Source organism: Convolutriloba macropyga, chromosome 10 (assembly GCF_964194025.1).
Source record: "Convolutriloba macropyga chromosome 10, txConMacr16.3, whole genome shotgun sequence".
In the NCBI taxonomy this organism is placed as follows: Eukaryota; Metazoa; Xenacoelomorpha; order Acoela; family Convolutidae; genus Convolutriloba; species Convolutriloba macropyga.
The window spans coordinates 35903957-35923841 of record NC_134477.1 but is presented as its reverse complement, the minus strand read 5'-3'; the positions used below and the strand labels follow the sequence as shown (position 1 = coordinate 35923841).

Sequence of the window (19885 nt, the reverse complement as noted above, 5' to 3'; positions counted from 1 at the left end):
AACAGTGATGGACCTTTACTACAGAAGTACAGACGAGTCTTGGATGATGCAGTGAATACAGCCTTAACTAATAGAGGATTCAGAACTATACATCACTAAATTCTTACCTACTAGCAAACTGAAAATGGACTCTCGTTTTTCTATCCAAAAGGAATTGTGAATGCATATGGAATTCATACGACACCTTTTATTATCTAAACTGTCTTTTCCTTTTTCTTACATTTTATCCATTTAAATTAATTGTACGCTTGTGAACTTGTAATGTTATTGTAATTAAGTTTTGTCGAGTTGATGAGTTCACTAAAGTAATCAGTCTTAAAAGGAAACCTGGCCCGGTTTTTGAAGTTCCAGCTGAGCATTTAAAAGTTTTCTAACTCATTTCGCAAGTGTTAATCAGATCTGTAGACAACCCTGGATGAAAAAATTGAGCAAGGTTTACTGTACTGATATAAAAAATCACCTGGAAACTCTTGAAATTCCTTTTGTTCTAGCAGATCTGATTGAATCCATGGCTATCAATAGTATTTGTTTAGTGTATCAGTGTAAACATCCATCTAAGGAGACCAAGACGACGTTATAAACTTACTTGATCATCAGAGGTATAATTTTATCCATTTTTATTCGAGTCAACCCTTAGCTAAGTTGGTTATTTCATTTCGTTTTTAGTTAATTGATCGTTTCAGTTGTTTGAGATGTTCTTTTCTACCTGCACAGCCTCTGAAGATCGAAATTAGCAATAGTTTGCTGTGACATCATTCATGATAAATATGTGATTCATAAATTATAAATTACAAAAATCATGATATTGGTCGAAAAACGTTTTATAGAAAACTCATTACATAGAATTAGGTTATTCTGATGTTATTCAGAATAATCAAAAATGTATTAGCACGGTAGAATTTTCGGTCTCGTACTTAGTCTTATTGAGCCTTGTTTGCTATCAAGTACCTCAAAACATCAGCATCAAAATGATGACTCATCGTGAAAAAGATGTAACACAGCTTCATTTTCCAACTGGCTATCTGTTAGCTTTTTTCTTATTTTGTGATTAAAAATTTAATGAGAAATCTTATACATAAGACCTATTACCTATCTTAATGCGCTGCTCTCCTAATTCAAATCTTAATACGTGTAAAATCTATTACCTATCTTTATACATTGTTGTCAAAAATCAAATCTTAATACATGTAAAATCTATTACCTATCTTTATACGTTGTTCCCATAACTGTAATATTAATGCATGTAAATTCGAATACCTATCTTTAGACATTGCTGCGAAAATTCGATGGCAACCAAAATGATTTGAAATCGCTCTAGCCTATCTTAAAACATGTGGGTCGCCACCCCCCCCCCCCCCCCGGGCAGCTCCGTCCCTCTATATACTACTTACTTATATAGTCTTATAATACTCTTGAGATGCAATGTTTTCGACCTGAATTTGGTTTATAGTACTAAAATATTCCGGTTCAGCGCTAAAATGCTCCGTCACGTGAACCCTGTTACAGTTTCTCGTATCAATTCAATTACAACTTTTTGACAACTCAATCATAGTTTTTCAATCATAGTTTTTGTCCAATTAAAACTGTTGTTTTTGATATTCTTTTTATTTATCTAAGTTCCTATACTGAACTATTCTTCGATGAGCTTATAGAGCTTCTTAGTTGTCAACAAATAAGGGTTTAAATAAAGGAGGAAAAAATTTATGACTGTTGGACAAGAAAGGAAAGTTCGTAATCTGGAATCAGACTTTGTTGCTTTTTATTATCATTGTTGGTTTTATAACGTCTGGAGCAATCGAAGTGGAACAATAGAGCGCAAACAAATCGTTTGTTCTTTGGCTGGGCGGAAGGAACGGTCCAGGTGATTAATTTAAGTCTCTCGAGGGGTAAGCTTGAATAAAACTGTTGTCACGCTACCACTTGCAAGGCGCCTTTTACTTCCGGTTTATGACTTGCTTCCATGATGTTGAGTCTTAACCGAAAGAACCAGATTTTTGTTCTGGCGGCCGATTCATTTAAGTATGGCGAACACTATTAACTTCACTTTAGCCAATTTGAGCTGGAGCAAATAAAGCACTTCCTGACAGGGAAAAAGACCACAAAATTGACCTAGAACTTCGTTATTTTTGTCTTAGACCCGACCGCTAGATTTGTGAAAGCTTGGTCTAACTGTGTCAGTACATCGAATGAGTTTAAGTTCAGTCTATAATGAACAGGATAATATATAATTCAACGTGCTAGATTAAAAAATATATTCTTAAACAACAAATAGAAGAGAAAAGTCGATAACGGATAATTGAGAACTGTGGGCTATTACATCATAGACATCAGGGCTACGATCAGTTATAATATTTTAGGTTTTACTCCTTTTTAAGGTGTACAGGTTTATGTTTGTAGTCACATTATACCCTAGAGGAGCAAGTATATAATCAATATGCTCTGCAGTATCAATTTTAAAAATGCAGTCCCAATCAGGGCTTATATGTCGTGGGAATAAAAACAACTTATCCAAAAGTTTTATGCAAAAGAGCAATAAAACAAGAGAGACCTGAAAGCACCGTGGAATATTAATGATAATTTTGCAGTAGGCCTTTTGTCCGAAAAAGTAGACGTTTTTATCATGAGGCGATGAAAGAGTTGAAATTTAAAAAATAAACAAACATAGCCGGCAGATTGCCGGAAAACAGCCGCGATAGACGCTTCTGGCCTTCCATGAAATGAAACAACTAAAAAAGTAAGATAGACAGATCAACCACCAGTCCTTTAATAGACAACTAGACTTTTTGGGTTAGACTCGGACTGTCAATTTTATGACACATACGGTCTAAAAAGAAAAAGCCCCAAAAAATTTTTATCAAAATTGATATTCGAGATTTACTAAAGAAGTAGGGCTTATAAGTTTGGCGCTACTTAGATGCTATTGATCTTTAACTAGTAAATGTTCATAAAGTTTAAAGTTCCATAAGTGAGTTCAGAAGTCAATTTTTTAATTGAGGTAAGTCACGCAATTGACCTAAAAGCAGATATGACGTCTTTCACACAATTTTAAACTGCAAATTAGTAGGAGTCACTGAAATCATTGAAAAAGTCAATTCCAAGAAGTCAGGTCGTAAGAATCATCGATGGAGACGACGAATTAAAAAACATAGGTCAAGTCCTGACGTAGACGTACAATTCAAAGAATTTTCATTGACTAAACAAAAGACTAGACCTAGAACAGACTACAAGTGAATTCAGAAAACCTTTTCTAAAAAATCAGATAAAAACAAAAAAAAATAGAAAATAAATGTCAAAATGCCGCTAGCAACAACAACAAACAGCTAGCGAGAAACGTAACTTTGATTCTAACAAAGTTAGGCCTAGAATTAACTATGAATGGATTGGGAAACCCTTAACAAAAAATCAGATCCCAAAAATTGAAAAAACAAAAAAAAATCAAAATGAAATTGCCGCGTGTGAACAAAAAACTACTAGCGAGGAAGCAAATTTTTGTTCAAACACCGTTTTCTCACTCTACTTTAAAATTAGAGTGAAACAATTTCACGCCACAAAACCATCCGCTTTTTCGCTCCATTTCCTGTTTCAGCGTGGCCAAAAACAGTACTCCAATTTGACTTCAAAAAATCATGAAATTGAGTGAACAGATCTCAAAAATAGAGCGCCCCAATACAATTCAAATTCTTTGACTTGTAAAAAACACGATTTCCCCAATAAAAGCCGCTATCGCTTCGCGGCTGTTAATATAAGCATCTTGGGGCTTCGAAATATTCGATATTTTGTAATGAGATTTCAAACAAGATCACAACAAAACCGGATTGTATGGTGGTGAATTCTTTTGGTTATTCTATTGAACTGATCGAATACCTGAGTTACTGCCAAGTCAGTGCAATTACGGGCGGGTTTTATTGCAAGACTAATACCAGTATTGCTTCAGAACAAGGCTTAACATAAGTACTTGTTTCCAGACTTCAGTGGCTGTCTGAAAACACCCGCCTGGTATTAGAGTTTGTTAACAATCGTGTTTTCTTGATACAATGGTTAAAAGAAAATAATTCAAGAAACTAAATATAAAAACTATTTCTCAAAAATTAAAAAAGTAACTTACTCCCGAGTAGTTAGGCCTAGAATTAACTATGAATGGATTGGGAAACCCTTAACAAAAAATCAGATCCCAAAAATTGAAAAAACAAAAAAAAATCAAAATGAAATTGCCGCGTGTGAACAAAAAACTACTAGCGAGGAAGCAAATTTTTGTTCAAACACCGTTTTCTCACTCTACTTTAAAATTAGAGTGAAACAATTTCACGCCACAAAACCATCCGCTTTTTCGCTCCATTTCCTGAGGATTTCGCTCCATTTTCCACACCATTCTGAACTTTAATTACATAAATTCTGATCTTATCAGCACGTTTCTTGCACATTTTAAAACGAGCAAACACTTTGAAAACGAGGATTTCGTCGTCAAAATTTTTGTAATAAATTTGCTGACAATCGCTGAAAAGAAAATATTTCTCAGCTGATAAATCTTACATAATAATCCGCTTAATCTGCTGAATGTTCAGCATTTTTCATTCATACATTCAGCACTTTTCAGCACAATTTTTTCATCGACTTTCAGAGCATTTCTTACATAATTACCACACTTCTCAGCATATTTGTAAAAAAGATTCAGCACTTTTTGTACATAATTTCCGCGCTTTTCTTACATAATTTGTACATAATTCAGCACTTATTTTTTTTACAAAAGGTCCACTTTTATCAGCACGTTTCTTGCACATTTTCCACACCATTCTGAACTTTAATTACATAAATTCTGACCTTATCAGCACGTTTCTTGCACATTTTAAAACGAGCAAACACTTTGAAAACGAGCTAAAGTCTGATTGATCATTAACGAGCTAAAGTCTGATCATGGCTGACTATGGTCTCGATGGATCTGATCATTAACGCTCACCTCAACCTGGTACGTATTGAGAGTATGCTGAGAAATGCCGGAAGTTTAGCAAGAGAAGTGTTAGATTTTTGAAAGAAAAGCTTTCAATCCCTGATTTTGGAATTCTCACAAGTGCTGAAACTAAGTTAAAAAAAAGTGGTGAACCCGCTATTTTTGATACTTTCACAATTGCTGAAATTATGTAAGAAAGATGCTGAGAAGCTGCTTAAGTTTTGCAAGAGAGGTGTTGAATGTATAAGAAAGGCGCTGAATCCACTGAAATTAAAATTATAACATGTGCTGAACTTATGTAAGAAAGGTGGTGAATCCGCTAGTCTTGAATTATTCACAAGTGGTGACATTATGTAAGAAAGGTACCAAAAAGCTGCTGAAGTTTTGCAAGAGAAGTGTCGAACTTATGCAGGAAAGTCGCTGAATCGTCTGATTTTGTAATTTTGGCAAGTGTAGAAATTATGTAAGACAACCCGCTGATTTTGACATTCTCGCAAGTGCTAAAACTATGTAAGAAAGGCGCTGAGAAGTTGCTGAAGTTTTACAAGAGAAGTGATCAAATTATTTAAGAAAGGCGCTGAATCCGCTGGTTCTGAATTTTTGGCAAGTGCTGAAGTTATGTTAGAGAGATGATGAGAAGCTGCTGAAGTTTTGAAAGAGAAGTTTTGAAATAAAGTAAGAAAGGCGCTGACTCCGCTGATTTTTACTAATACACAAATGCTGAAATTATGTAGGAAAGGCGCTTAATCCGCTGGTTTTGAAATTTTGGCAATTGCTGAAGTTATGTTAGAGAGGCGCTGAGAAGCTACCAAAGTTTTGCAAGAGTAACGTTGAAACTACATGAAAAGGCGTTGAATCCGCTGATTTTGAAATTTTCACATGTGATGAAATTATGTCAGAAAGGTGCTGAGAAGCTGCAGAAGTATTGCAAGAGAAGTGTTAAAACTATTTACGAAAGGTGCTGAATACGTTGAATTTGAAATTTTCACAAGTGTTGAAAATGTGTAACATTCTGGGAAGCTGCTACCTATAAGATCCTCCGAGCACCGCCCTTTGCACAATAAGTATAGGTCTCCAAAACAGTTTCTGTGAATTGCATACTTGGAGACTAGTGAGGTGAAAGGCGCTAATATTACATAGTGCCCACTGGGCGATACCTGTTTATCCCGTTTTTGAGGACGAAAACTCAAATAGTCAAATACGTCAGACGCAAAATCAAATACAACAGACGAAAAACCGCATTAAAAAACGAAGAGGCATAACATAATTACTACAAACTCCGTTTGAGGGCAGTTAATTACCGTCGTTTCCTTTTGAAGTTTTTCAAATATGAAATGCAATCAAACAGACAATAACCACTAAAGATTTATGCAGAAACACATAGAAAAAGGAAGTGATATTTGAAGGCTTGACAACATTTTCCTACAAGTCTTCTCTTGTCTTTTTGTTTTACTATTGAAAAGCGATTGTTGGTTAAGAGGTACAAGAGCTTTGTGTTTCTTTAATAAGCTAGCTGCTCAAAGAGTGTTTCATGCAATTTAATATAAGGGCCCGCAGTTTTTGTCTAACAGTAGTTAACTGTTGTTTTGTGAGCAGTCTTTGAATAAATTGTTTTATAACCTTCTGATTGCTGTCTTTTTTTAAACAAGTTTTGTCTGAATCAAGTTTGTTCCCTGAAATAATTTTTGTGAAAAAACAGTAGCTGAAATTTAAAACTCTCAAATTTGAACAGTAGTGGTCTCTGTTGAAAATACATGTGCTCTGCACACGAAACCTGGTTGCAATTGCGATTTTTTTTAAAAATCTTGTGGCAATCGAGACCTAACCACAAGTTTTGCACTTTATGGCAGACTATTCACCATAACACAAACATTTTTAAACTTGATTTGATCGCAGTGGTTGTTTGATTACCAACGAGTCTTTATCGAAAAACTAAAACTAAAGAGAATATAATTTTTGTGCTCTGTGATGTTTTCAAAGGTGCAAGAATGATTTTAATTTCCAATACAAATTACCAACTCTCTTGTTAAATATTTTCTGTTGAAATGAGATCCGTTGATTCACAGAGTGGTTACTGTCATTTTTCATTTCGTGTGATTTCGACCATTTCAATTTTACGATTGTGAGTTTTCGGTAACTGTTTCAAAATAGTCGAATGTGTTGGGTTAATTCTGATTTTTCAATAAAAATCTGCTCACTTCACATTAAAAAAACTTCAGAATGGAGTATGTTCTGATTTATTAGTTTGCTAGACTTGGTTCACTTGCATAAACTAGTGTTCAAAAAGCGGCTGTAAAATTTAAAAAATGTCATGTCTTAGTACGTTACGTGGTACTCTCAAAATTTTCCCAAATTCATGTGTCAGTCAAGAACGCAAATTTGGATATTAATTCGCATCCGGAAAAAGAAGGATGGGCCACTTCATTCATTTCACGACCTAGAGTTTCAATTTTTCACTTTCAAAAATTAACAACCAGTTTCTGAAAGTGCAAAATTAGGAAAAGTGGTGCCTTTGTCTAAAAATGGGTCGAAATTTCTATTTCCGATGACATCTAAACATGCAATTTTTTTAATGTTTTCCAATGCCTCTCGGTTGTTTTAAGAGTTTCAAACCGTCGATGCACCCTGGTTGAGCTTAATGAAAATCAAAGCTTCGTGCTGACACGTTACCAAATCTTGTTTATTCCAAAATTTTAAAGTGGGATTTTGCAGGCAAAATGGCAGGGCTATTTTCAGGTAGTATGTCGATTGATATTGTACTGAAACAGTAAATATTTTAGATAGATCTGGACTAGACCCTTGATAGTAAAGAAAAAGAATGGTCAGTACGAGGTGACGAAAAAAGGCTATGATCATCGATCGACGTTTAAGATATTACTTTATAAGTTCGCGGAAAAAAACCAATTTACAAGAAAGTTGTTTTTATAAAAATAAGTACTGTTGTTGCCTCATTTCGGAAGTAGTCGAAAAGTGTAAGGGATTGACTTACTGAAACTTACTTAGTTGCGTGACTTTGAGATTACCTTCTATGAAATCGCCTTCTTCAATCGCACTGGCAATAAAAAATGAAAAATGAGTCAATAATCAGAAATCAGATCGGTTGAGTCTATCAATTGTCCCTGAACTTACCAGTTCAGAATGTCTATTGACTGTGAAAATTACTAAATAAAAATTAACAGATAGAGCCGTCTATCGCAACTACCTGGAAGTTCTGTCTAGTTTATGATTATATTGAGCGTCTGATCTCAGTTAATAAAGCGGTCTGTGTGGATATAGGTGGTAAAGTGGCGGATATTAAATCGAAGTGGAGCGTTAAGTTTTTAGTTATAACTCACTGGTCCTCTAAGTCCACGGTCTGCTGGTTACAGCAGTGGGCTGATGAAGGATTTTGACAAGTCGTCATATAACTCATCTATAGCAGAAGAGGGTTAAGATGAGTTCATGATGTGCTAAGTGGGGTCAACTTCGGAAATATATTTGAGTGCGAATTCGTGAGTTACAAAAAGCAATAAATGAAACCGCCTTCAAATTTTTCTCAACGCGCAAATAGCGTTGCCAACGTAACCTCCTAACTGGTATTTCGAATTTCTATTCCATTAGTTCTGTTCAATTAATCTGACCTAATGGCAAAACCATCTGTTGTATTTTATGCTCAATAATACCATAAATGACGTCATGCTCGACCCAAAGCTCCCATGGAAAAAATTTCACACAAAACAAAAAATACCATTCCTGGAAGCTCGACTGTCTAATTTCAGTCAAAAAAGGCAAACTTATCTAGACTTTTGGAGTATTTTCATAAGTTGAGGTATTCATCTGTGTACTGACATTAATTTTGTTTCGTATTGGCAAGCTGAGAATTGAGATCTTACACAGATAACAGACCATTCAAGTATCATCCGATTGAATGGCTGTTATGTAACAAGTAGACCCTGCCAACCCTCCTCAAATATTGAATGCACATGGAATGCAAAAAATAATTCTGGGATAATTCTGGGAACATAAAACCTCCACATATCTCTATACTGACTGCAAACTACGATATAAAAAAGCTGCGAAAAAAAGTCAAGTCTCAACTACTGATAAAGATCTCCACGAATATGCCAAACAACAATGGGCTTTTAGCCCGATCATTTACCCAACCTTTTTTGTCACATACAAATGTTTATAACTTCACTCTTTTTTAGAATCAAAAATTGAATTCGTCAAACTATCAATATCACAAACACTCCAATAGACTATTAATCAATTCTCGTTGCAATAACAACAGTAACATCCCTAGTCGAGACCAGACGCGTATCTTGCAAGATTCTTGCAAAAAAAAATGGTTTACATAACCGATGAAATAACCTGTTAGCGCCCGATGAATACTAAAAACATCTGAAAAAGGCAAAATTCTGCTTTTGGTATTAGATTATCTTTTTCCACAACTGTCGCTCGCTATATAAAGAGGCAGGGGATAGTCTAATCAACTGCAGTGTGGCACAAGTTATGCAACCACTGTAATCGCAACGAGAGATGATTTAAAAACATTGCCACACGATTGTTATTGCCTTCTCGAAGTTATTAAACAACTAGGATTCACATCAGAGTTGGATAACTTCTCGATGGCGATAACAACCGTGTGATAATATTCTTCCTGCTTCAGTTCACACTTCTGTAAATGCAATGTTCAGCAAATAAGGTAATGTCAGTTCTATTACGTTTCATTGAACCATAATGTATTCGAATGCTTTCCTCTCGAACAGATACATCTTACCCCTGGATTCCTCAGCAGGAGTGTTTGCATCCTCATTTAGTCTGGGCGCAATCATTGCCAACATGAGTGGCCTTGGCTACTTTGGACCAGGGTTGAATTTGCGGTTGGAAGATTTCATTCTGGCAACGATGAGTTTATCTCGCTCGAACCTCTCTCGCAATTCTTTCTCTGCTTTTTGCTTTTTAGTCTGAAGATGATGTGCGTAGAAGTTTAGGACTTGTTTTTCATTACTTCTTCGCTCCCTCTGCAACACAGAACAATGAGCAACAGCTTAATTTTATGATGTTCTAACTTGAGCTTTTTCACTTTACATTAGAAACATCCTAATTTTTAGTGTTAACATATTAATGTCTTTACATACTAATTGGAGGTGCCACAAGCCATTACGATTCACATAAAAATCTATGAGACTATCAAAACAACAACAACAAGGAGGTTCGGTAAACTGCATTTGCACATTAAATTCTGACCCCGCTCCTCCACATTTTCACGTAATAGGAAACTTTCAAAAAATCACATACTTTGAAAACAATTGGCTTCTGAGTTAAAAACAATGCTATAAAACCATTTTTGGCAAACCAATCAAGAAAACATTAATTACGGGCAAAACTCAATATCTATTGAAAAAAACACCAACAAAATTCAATAAGCATCAGATAATACTTCAAATTAACACACCAACTTGTACTTCACCGCAAAGTAGATGCTACCTGTCTTCCATTGCACTATGTTAAAAAGTCTACAGAAAAGAAAAAAAAGAGGCAAATTCCGAAAATTCATTAAGTTTTTGAAACCAAAAAACTTTAAAAGCCATAACAACCATCAGCTTTCAACTAAGATATCATATAGGTTATAAAAATTATTTAGAAAGCCAACAGGACCTGTCCTTAGCGAGACTATGGCATGTGTATCAAAACCATAAAACCACTGAACAAAATAATTGTTGATTAATTCAAGTATAGAACCTGTTAAGGTTGACACAAAACTAAAAGTTGATTTAAATAAGATTGAAAAAATAATAAACGAACATTCAAAGTAACAAGAGCCATTACTTATCAACTGAAAGCATTGAATAGTTTCCTTAATACCTTTTTAGATTTCAATTGGACCTTTGATTGAGACTATGTAATAAAAAAAAACGAACTACCAATAAAGGCAAAAATGAACCTCCATATCAAAGGAGACTTGTCTATAATTGCAAAAACAAAACGAGGAGCAAAACAATTTTTAAAGAAGACAGCGCCCCAATACAATCTGAACTCATTTCGATTGTAAAAATCTACGATGAGTCCAAAAACTGGTCTTACTATCACTGCGCATCTTAAAAAAACACGTAGTTATTCGCATATAAGAATTTGGCTAAGTAAAATCTTAATAGATGAAAATAAAATGATGCATTTTGAATAAAAGTCGATTTAAAATAGCGAAAGGCCAGATAATTTTTAATATACGAACACTTTCATGGGAAGCAGAAGGAAAATATAACCGACTAACGTCGGATGAAAAACTTTCAAAAGCCAGGCCAATGGTTGGCTTTGGTGGTTTTCAGCTGGGCATTATTATTCAGCTGGGCATATGGTATATTTTAAGACTTGTAAGGCGTAAGGCTCTAGTAGAGCTGCTCGGGCACTTAATGCCCTGCGAGCTCTACCGTTTATCCCGTTTTTAAGGACGAAAAGTCAATTGAAACATAAAATGTCACAGGACTAATATAACGGCTACCAACTTCGTTTATTAGCCCCCCATGAGTGAATGAAGATTGGGTCAGCAGTTTTTAGGTCTGTACTTCCAAACGCTTTCCCAAATTTTAGCCAAGAAGGCGGATCAAATAGTTCAGCCACCTTCCACTATCTTTGAATAGAAAACCAGTACCCTAACATATTTTTTTAAGCAAAAGTGATGAAAATTCAAGCAAAAATGACGGGGTGGCAGCGCGAAAAAATATTAACATAGCTGAAGGCAGATTGCCAGAAAATAGCCGCAATAGCTTTGAAGATCTGAAGTCTCAGAAAACAGTAAAAATGACAGACCAAAAAAATTAGTCTTTTCATTGAAGGCTGATATGTTATATTTTGATTAAAAATCTGTATAAGTTTTTGCTGCCTCTATTAGCTGCTCTCTAATAACCTCCATTTAGAGTGACACACAACCATTTGACCTTAATTAAAGTAAAATAAAAGTCAATTTCAAAGTGAGGAAGTCTTTTTGTGAATGAGGTAAGTCAAGTGGGACCAAAAATTTTATCACGCAAATGAACAAAAAAAACTCGCTCCACTAAGAGCGAAAAATGACGTCACGCACGCACTTCAGTTGAAATTGCATGAACGAATGGAACAAAAAGCAGATTTAAAGTGGTTGTGACGTCATATGGTCTTAACAAAAATCGCGATGACGACATAAAAAACATAGCAGGAAAAGTCCTACGTACAATTCACAGAATTTTCATTGACTAAACAAAAATGGACCTAGAATGAACTATGAATGGATTGGGAAACCACTTAGAAAAAAAATACGATCCAAAAAAAATCGAAAAAAAAAACAGTAAAAATCATTGTGAAATTGCCGCATGTGAACGAAAAACCACAAACGAGAAAGCGAATTTTTGTTCAATCTCCGTTATCTCTCTACTTTTAAATTAGCGCCAAAAAAATTCACGTCGCAAAACCACTCGCTTTTTCGCTCCACTTCCTGTTTCGGCGTGACCCAAATCACTACTCAAATTTGACTTCAAAACTCATGAAAATGTGTGAACAGATCTTAAAAAAAAGCGCCCCAATACAATTCAAATTCTTGAATTGTAAAAAAACCAAGAGAAGGCCAATAATGGACCCAGCTATTGCTGTGCGGCTATTAATTAGTCTCATAGTATAAAGATAAACAATATTATTTTAAGCAAAGAAAAATGTCCGAAGTTTTGTGCCTCAATAAATACTATCTAGAAATGAAAGATAGTTAAAGAAACGCAGTTCCTTGTATATATTATATCATCGGTTTCAAGAGGTTTGACCCGATAAACTTATTCAGCTCTTTTAGATGGATTCGCTTTATTCTCTGATCCATGGAGCGGTAAAAAAAACCCCAAATGAGATCAAATTTATCAACAAAAGAAGGAAAACTAAAATGAGACATGATTACCATTTTCAGAGCTTTGATTTGGTTTTCCTGTGTGAATGCAAGGCCACCTTGTTTGATCTTGCGCTTGCCATGCCGACTCACAACAGTCCACCCATCGCCGTCATCATCCTTTTCTCCATCTCCAACTGGCTTGTTCACACCCTCCCGCATTCTATTCACCTGGAGAAAAAACTTCCGTATTGATTGCTCTCTGAAAACGCTGCAGATGTAAAAAACATTTGCAGCTCAAAAAATGTTAACAAAAAAATAGATTTCGGCCAAAAAGAGACACGAAATTACTGCAAAGAAGTCATAGCCAAGACCCCTTGAAACGAAAAATTCTTTATTATGACAATTTTTCACCATTACCGTCGACTAAGTGGAACCTTGACAAAAATTTATGACATGGAGGCATCATAATACAGTCAACACTATAAGTACATATTCATAAACCTCAGAACAATTCTATTACCTCGTCCTTCTTGCCTAACTTCTCCTCTTCTTCCTCCTGTGCGAACTTCTGCAACCAATTTGAGACCTCTCGGTTCAAACTCGCGGGATCTGTTGGGAACTGTTCCATATATTGATTACAATAAAAGTTGACGCCTTCAAGTTCCCTTTCATTAAACGTTAAATGGTTCGTACATGAATTTCCAACACTTTTTAGAAACCTCAAGCATTCAGTTGCGCCCACCTCGTGTTGAAACACCACGAACTTCGTTCTTCTAGTCATGTCACTGGTGTCTGCAAAAATCTTGAAACAATGGTTGGCGTATGAGAACTTAGTTTCCGCCAGATTCAAGTCTCTGTCCAGTTTGCTTCCCGTTGTGATGAAATCCTTTGCAGATTTCAGAGCCGTGTAAAGAAGGTTCTCATCAATGAAAAAGGGGACATTGAGAATTTTGAGAGCTGATTCGAACTGCACTGCCGTATTGCAGAATTCATATGTTAAGGGTAACTCAGGCACGGTTTTGCATAGCTCTGCCTCTAACGAGAACAGCTTACTCCTAAATATCGCCAGTATCGCCCAAGGATTTTGAAAACTAGCCAACAGATGAAACTACATGCCATAAAAAAATTCTAAAAATGAATTTCAAAACATACGCAACAAGAATATTTCGGCTGATTTTCTTCTAAAATTGGGAGAGCAAACATTGATGGAAAAATTCTCTTTGAGACGTATCCGAAAATTATAACCCTCTCACAATTTTATAATTATATTTCGAAGAAAGAATGTAATTTAAACACTACGAAATCAATTACAGGAAAACTCATACTTCCTTCATGCAAAACCAGTTGAGATAAATTTTTCTTGAAGCACGGAGGTCGTAAAAATTTTTAACTTTCTGATTGATCAAGAATTTTATCCAGTAAAATTAGAACTTCTGACAGTCACCCAGCTCAATAACCCAATTTATAACTTAAAAATGTTTCTTCTACTACCACCAGATCACTGTTTAAAACATTCGGTATAATTTTGGGGGCCAATCTCTTAACAACCGCCCTTCGCGCCTTGGATTTATATTTGATCAACAGTTTTGTGAATTGCGTACTAAGAAGCAATTTTTGCGGACGAAAAGTCAAATTTTCAATAAAAAAACTATCAGACGGAAAGTCGGTAGTGAGAAAAACCAGACCAGCACAACTAATAAAGAAGACCAGCCGAACTAGTGTATAAGACCAGCAGAACTATTGTAATTGCTATAAACTTCGTTTTTGAGCAACTAAACAGCAACCACGATGGATGGCTTGAACCGATCTTGAGCCTACCGAGACCAGTCACACAGAGTAAAAGGGGTGAGGTAATAAACCTATCTAATATTGCCGATCAAGCCATTACGTTTTACTTCCTGAGCAGCTTCGGCGAACCGTACAATTAGAACCTTCGCACGCTCGAAGGGAGCTACAAACACTTAATGCTCTCGACTGCGCCAGTTTCTTTTCGCGGATAGTCAAACTGCTCAAGTGAGCGAATTAACATTCTAGAATAGAGAGTCAAGCAAACATTTTGATTTAAAATGACACAAAGAAAAGAATCGCTTCAAACTTCATTTGAGGGGAATTGAAAAAAAGACCGAAGCGCTCTCGCTTCGAAAAACTTTAAGTTATGCATCACAAAAATCAGAATGAAATACATAGAAAACAAAATAGCGCTCGTAGTTAGGTTCAGGTAAGCAAAGGTCGAAAAATCAGTTAAGATATAGATCAAGCATAAACCAATTAGAAAATCAAAAAGTTCAAGCCAAAAATTTCTCAGAACCAGAGGGGGGCTCAAATCCATTCAATGCATTACCACTTAATACATCAACAAAGGATGTCGAAACAATTAACAAGCGAATGGTCTGCACAAATTTGGTTGTGGTTCTTCTAACAAGAACTCAAGCTAAATGAAAGACATAAATTTTTTGCAGTGATTAATCGCATCAAATACGAGATATTTTGCGTTTCTGCCCCCCCCCCCCCCCCCCCCCCCCGGCAATACAATTTACAACCTGGAATATCACGAGCTATGTAATTACATCATGATTTGCCATGTAATGGTACGTGCTCGGTAACGGCGGGGGCTTAACAGACGGAAAACATTCCAAATGACGTGTTTACGGAAATACTGACCCACTTCGTTTCTGAAAGCTTTTGGGTTTACCATTCACAAATTGCAGTTGAAATGGAACTCTCTTCTCTCCATCACTCATTGTTCTCTTTTCCGATCTATCAACTCCAACACCATACAACTACTCTGCAAAAGATACAATTACAAATTTAACATTTAAAATTTAACTTTGATTTCAAGCGAGAATAAAGGATGTCAATTCTGTTGTAACTGATAATTGCTAACTAAATAGAGTTTTTAATAGACAAAGTTTAAAATAGTAGTTTAACATATAATCATCGTTTCGAAAAATGAATTCTTTGCAATTTTGACCTCACAAAGGTGGCAACAAAATGGTGGTTTTTATTAAGGTAACAGTAATAGCAACTACATAGACAGGATAAAAATTTCATTATTGGTGAGAACAAACAAAAAGAGAAAGTTTTGATACAGAATTCAAATAATGTACTATTAGTTTTACCTCGTAAAAAGTTGAATCCATTTTTGAAAGTGAGCACATCAGATATAAATACGCGAAGTCACAGCAGAACCGTTGCTATTTTCAGTCTATCATCTGAAAGACATAAACCGACAAACGTCGGACAAAATTGCTCACGAATGATAGGCGGCGCAATTTAATTCAGGGGCTGTAGCCTAGATAAATTTTTTCTTTATGGCTGCAAAAACATCAGCCGAAGGTAGGATTCAAATCCCAACCTCCTGAGCCCGATTCCGCCAAATCAACGGAGGTATTAACCAGTCGACAATTGGGGCCTTGTCAACAACTGTCTAACAATCGGTTTTGTTTGAACCACAAACTTTATTTCGGGGTGAGCGCAATTGAAATCACTCAAAAAACAAAAGTGGGTGAGCAGTCGAAGATTATTCTAGAACAAAAGAGCAAAACTTTTAAGTGAAAAATTTTCATTAAAAACATAGCCGTAGAATACTGGAAACGATTCGAAGAGTCGTGCAATAAAGACTATCCAGACTTACAAATTTCAGAAATAAAAAAGCAAAAAGTGAGAAATCTATTTTCAAAGTGAGAAATTTGGGTAGGTAAGAGAGACGGTAGTGGAGGTGAGGTGGTGGGGGCTAGTTGTGTTTGTAGTGGAGGGGGTTAGGTGTAGGGGGATAGTTGGGGGGGGGAGTGGGTAGGTTAGATAGATTTGAGTGACTTATATAGGACCGAAAACTCTTAAAATGACTCTTTCACCTTGAAAATTACAATCAGTTCTAAATTACTGTACATTACAAACCAAACAAATCTTAAATTCTATTGTTTGAAAACAGAAGTCAACGTTCTATAACAGAAGTGAACTTTCGAAAACAGAAGTCAAATTTCAAGTCACGACTTCAGCTTCAAAAAACATAGCCGGTACCGAAATCAGAAACTAACTTTATCAATCGGAACATCAAAATAGACACTGGGAAAAACAAAAAAGTAGCACAATAAAACAAGTATTTCAAAAAATGCAGGCCCAATTTTTCAGTTCAGAGGTGTGGGTAAGTGCTGGGATAGGCGGGGAAGGGTTGGGGGTATAAGGGAAGGGGCGGGGGTAGATGGGGGATAAGTTGGGGGTTAGGTTGAGGTTTGGGGCGTTAGGTCCGGTAGTGGGGGATGGAGGTGGATAGATAAGTGGAGGGCTGGTAGGTAGGTAGGTAGGTGGGGGGTCTGTGGTTTAGATAAGTAGGGGTCACTTATATAGGATCAAAAATCTCAAAATGACCTCTTGGCCTTGAATATTATCAGCAGTTCCGATTACTATGCATTACAAAATAAGCAACTGTGTTAAAATCGAATGTTCGAAAACAGAAGTAAACAATCAAAAACAGAGGTAAATGTTCGAAACGATAGAAGTCAAAATTCAAGTCGGTAACAAACTTACTCTAGCTAAAAAACCTGCAAAATACCAGTACTCGTTTTGGAGTCGTAAAAACTCGTAGAGCCTCAATACTACTCTTCGAGTCGTAGAAAGACACGCAAGTTTACAATAATTGCTTCTCATTCGAGAGTATTTTAAAAACGAGTGTTTAACGACAAACTTTATTGGAAGTGACAAATATTCTATTTTTTCTGTGTATTTAAAATGCTTCTGTAAGTTATGACAGACCTAAGCAGTGACGTTGTGTGATATGTTGTACTTAGTAACGATATCAAGCAATGAAGAGATAAACTTTCTACTTTTTGTTTTTCGCTTGGATCTTTTATAGCAATACAATGAGCCCCAATTTCTTTTCGCTCGAAGAGAATACAATACATTAATGCTTTTGGAAATTGCCCTCCGAACGTTGCGCTTTCAAATGTTTGTAAAATTGTAAAACAACCGTCTAACGTCGGGCTAATTGCTCTCAATTTTGTTTTGAAATTGCAGAAATGCAGGAGAGCTAGGAGTCTTTTGTCACCGTCGATTTGCTCATAATCGACTAGTCTAGAGATCGGTCAAAAAACTAGCATCCTGGCTTCAGGATTGTTGTTTGCAAACATTTAAATTTTGAGGAAAGAATTTTTAAAAATATGAATTTCTACAGGCGTCGAATAATTCGAATTAGGGGAGCGCAAGGAGAGAACGGCCTCAAAGAATACAAAAACTTAGTGGCTGAAACGGGACGGTTTAGTGGGTATCCAAACCACCCAAAATTGACGCGTAAACAGTAGGTTTCATGGAGGGCTGGATGAGGTCAAAATATCATAAGAAAGCGGTCTAGGTCAATAGAGGTTTCGCCCAAAAGTTCTCGTCAAATACTCAGTGACTAGTTAGCCTTTAAGACAACTACTGCTCAGCGATTTGATGAAGCCCTTGACCTTTACGAGTTTTTCAAGACGAAAGATACAAAAAATTGTTCGGTCAGACAGAAAATCTGTTGGCGCCACTTCAAATCAGCTAGAAAAGCCATCAGACAGCAAGAAATAACTTTTGAAACTGAAAAAACTTAGAATTTGTCAAAACTCAAAAATGGTCAAAACTGAAAAATTTTACAAGTTGGGACCGAAAATCTGTACACCCCCCCCCCCGATTTTGGGAAGGCAAAACCCGAGCAAACCGAGGTTATGGCAGACGGTTAGGGTTACCTCTAAGCTATTCATGGACCCAACGAACATTATTGCATCATACCCACAAGTGTGGCTATTAGCACTTAAATGGTGCAAAATTGGCATTTTTCGATATTTTGTTATTTATTGTTAAATTTCTTAAGTTGTTTATTTTATGATACTTTAGATGATCATTAAAGGTCAAATACCGTACATTTGAGGCATTTAGAGCCACGTAATAACCATCCGTGCTTATGTCAACAAAAGTAAATATTGCAGTAATTTGACATTTACTATGTAAACAATGACATAAATCATTTTCTTGATTAACCAATCAGAAACAAGTAATGATGATGTTATAAATGATAAATATTTGATTATTTACTTTAACCCAATTGTTTGAATAGTGAAACCGTATTGTATTTAGAACCATTAGAAACTGTTACCAAGAGCAGTTGGCTCTCAGATAGACTAAAATTTGATTCTTTAACAACTTTAGTCTTTCTTGTTAAGTTTTGGTAGATCTTAAGATCTTGCGGGTTATAAGTTAGTTGAGCTTACTTAACGAGAAGTTTGCAACAATACTAGCTACTGGTTGAAGCCTTACAAACTTCAGCACCAGATTGAACATAGATTGTCACTAAGGATTTTCTTAACTTCAATCAACAAAATTAAAGTTACAGTCCTTTAATACGTCCGAGCGACTAATTATTTCTGTGAGATCGTTAGTCAATCGAACCCAGTGAAGAACCAGGCCGGCGTAAAACTCGAGAACCAGGCTGTGATATATCGGTTCCGCTGAGATTCTTGAGCAGCCGCAACATTTGGTCCACCGACCCGGACAACATCAACAGCAGTGACACGAACAGAAACGAATCTTCGATTCAACCTGGTGGACCAAAACACAACCTGCAACGATGGCCAGCAAAAGTCCCAACAGACACTGGAAGACAGCTGATTGGAAGGCGAGTGGTCAACTCAAGACGTTAGAGAAAGAGCAAGCTGACCTACTCAAGTCCTTTTCCAGACACCTCAACGAGCTGGAAGGCTACCTGACACAAAACAAAACAATGACAGCCAAAGGTGCTTATCGATGTTTCTTCGAGACGTACGACAACTTGGAAGACAACCGACAACAGCAAAGGTTACTTTTAAAACCAAAGTATTTTGAAAGCTTTGATAATGACACCAAGCGTATGTTAGAAGAAAAGAGAAAGGTTTTGCGATGGGTAGTTGACAAAATACCAGATCTCCAAGATATTGAAGATTTTCGCGCAGTAGTTGTCGACTACCGGAAAGACACATTGCGATTGTACCAATTATGGGAAGATTCTGATCAAATCGAGGACGAAAGGTTAGAACTCGAAAAGAAATTGAAAGCAGAAAATTTAAGCGACTCCGAAAGACAGATACTGTGTGATCAGGTGGAACGGTTAAAAGAAA

At 36.2% G+C, this 19885-nt stretch overlaps 2 protein-coding genes across 4 annotated transcripts in view; both read right to left on the bottom strand.

The window, feature by feature from the left end:
* Positions 1-8453, bottom strand: part of LOC142348482 (neuronal acetylcholine receptor subunit beta-3-like) — a 14487-nt gene extending 6034 nt beyond the window's left edge. Inside the window, exon 1 of one of the 3 annotated variants that reach the window (XM_075399857.1) lies at positions 7969-8453. The gene's annotated coding sequence lies outside the window, so the exon portion shown is untranslated. Of the gene's footprint in view, positions 1-1626; positions 1652-7968 lie in introns of those variants that run through there. The other 2 variants (XM_075399856.1, XM_075399854.1) reach the window with 2 other exon arrangements.
* Positions 8454-9396: 943 nt separating this feature from the next.
* Positions 9397-15971, bottom strand: LOC142348481 (ribosomal RNA-processing protein 7 homolog A-like). The gene is made up of 5 exons (XM_075399853.1): positions 15890-15971; positions 15432-15555; positions 13291-13825; positions 12840-12998; positions 9397-9948 (listed from the first exon to the last, which is right to left on the bottom strand). Exons 2-5 carry the CDS (start codon positions 15509-15511, stop codon positions 9781-9783), a joined length of 942 nt encoding a protein of 313 aa, XP_075255968.1. The 5' UTR covers positions 15512-15555; positions 15890-15971; the 3' UTR covers positions 9397-9780.
* Between the last annotated feature and the right edge of the window lie 3914 nt (positions 15972-19885).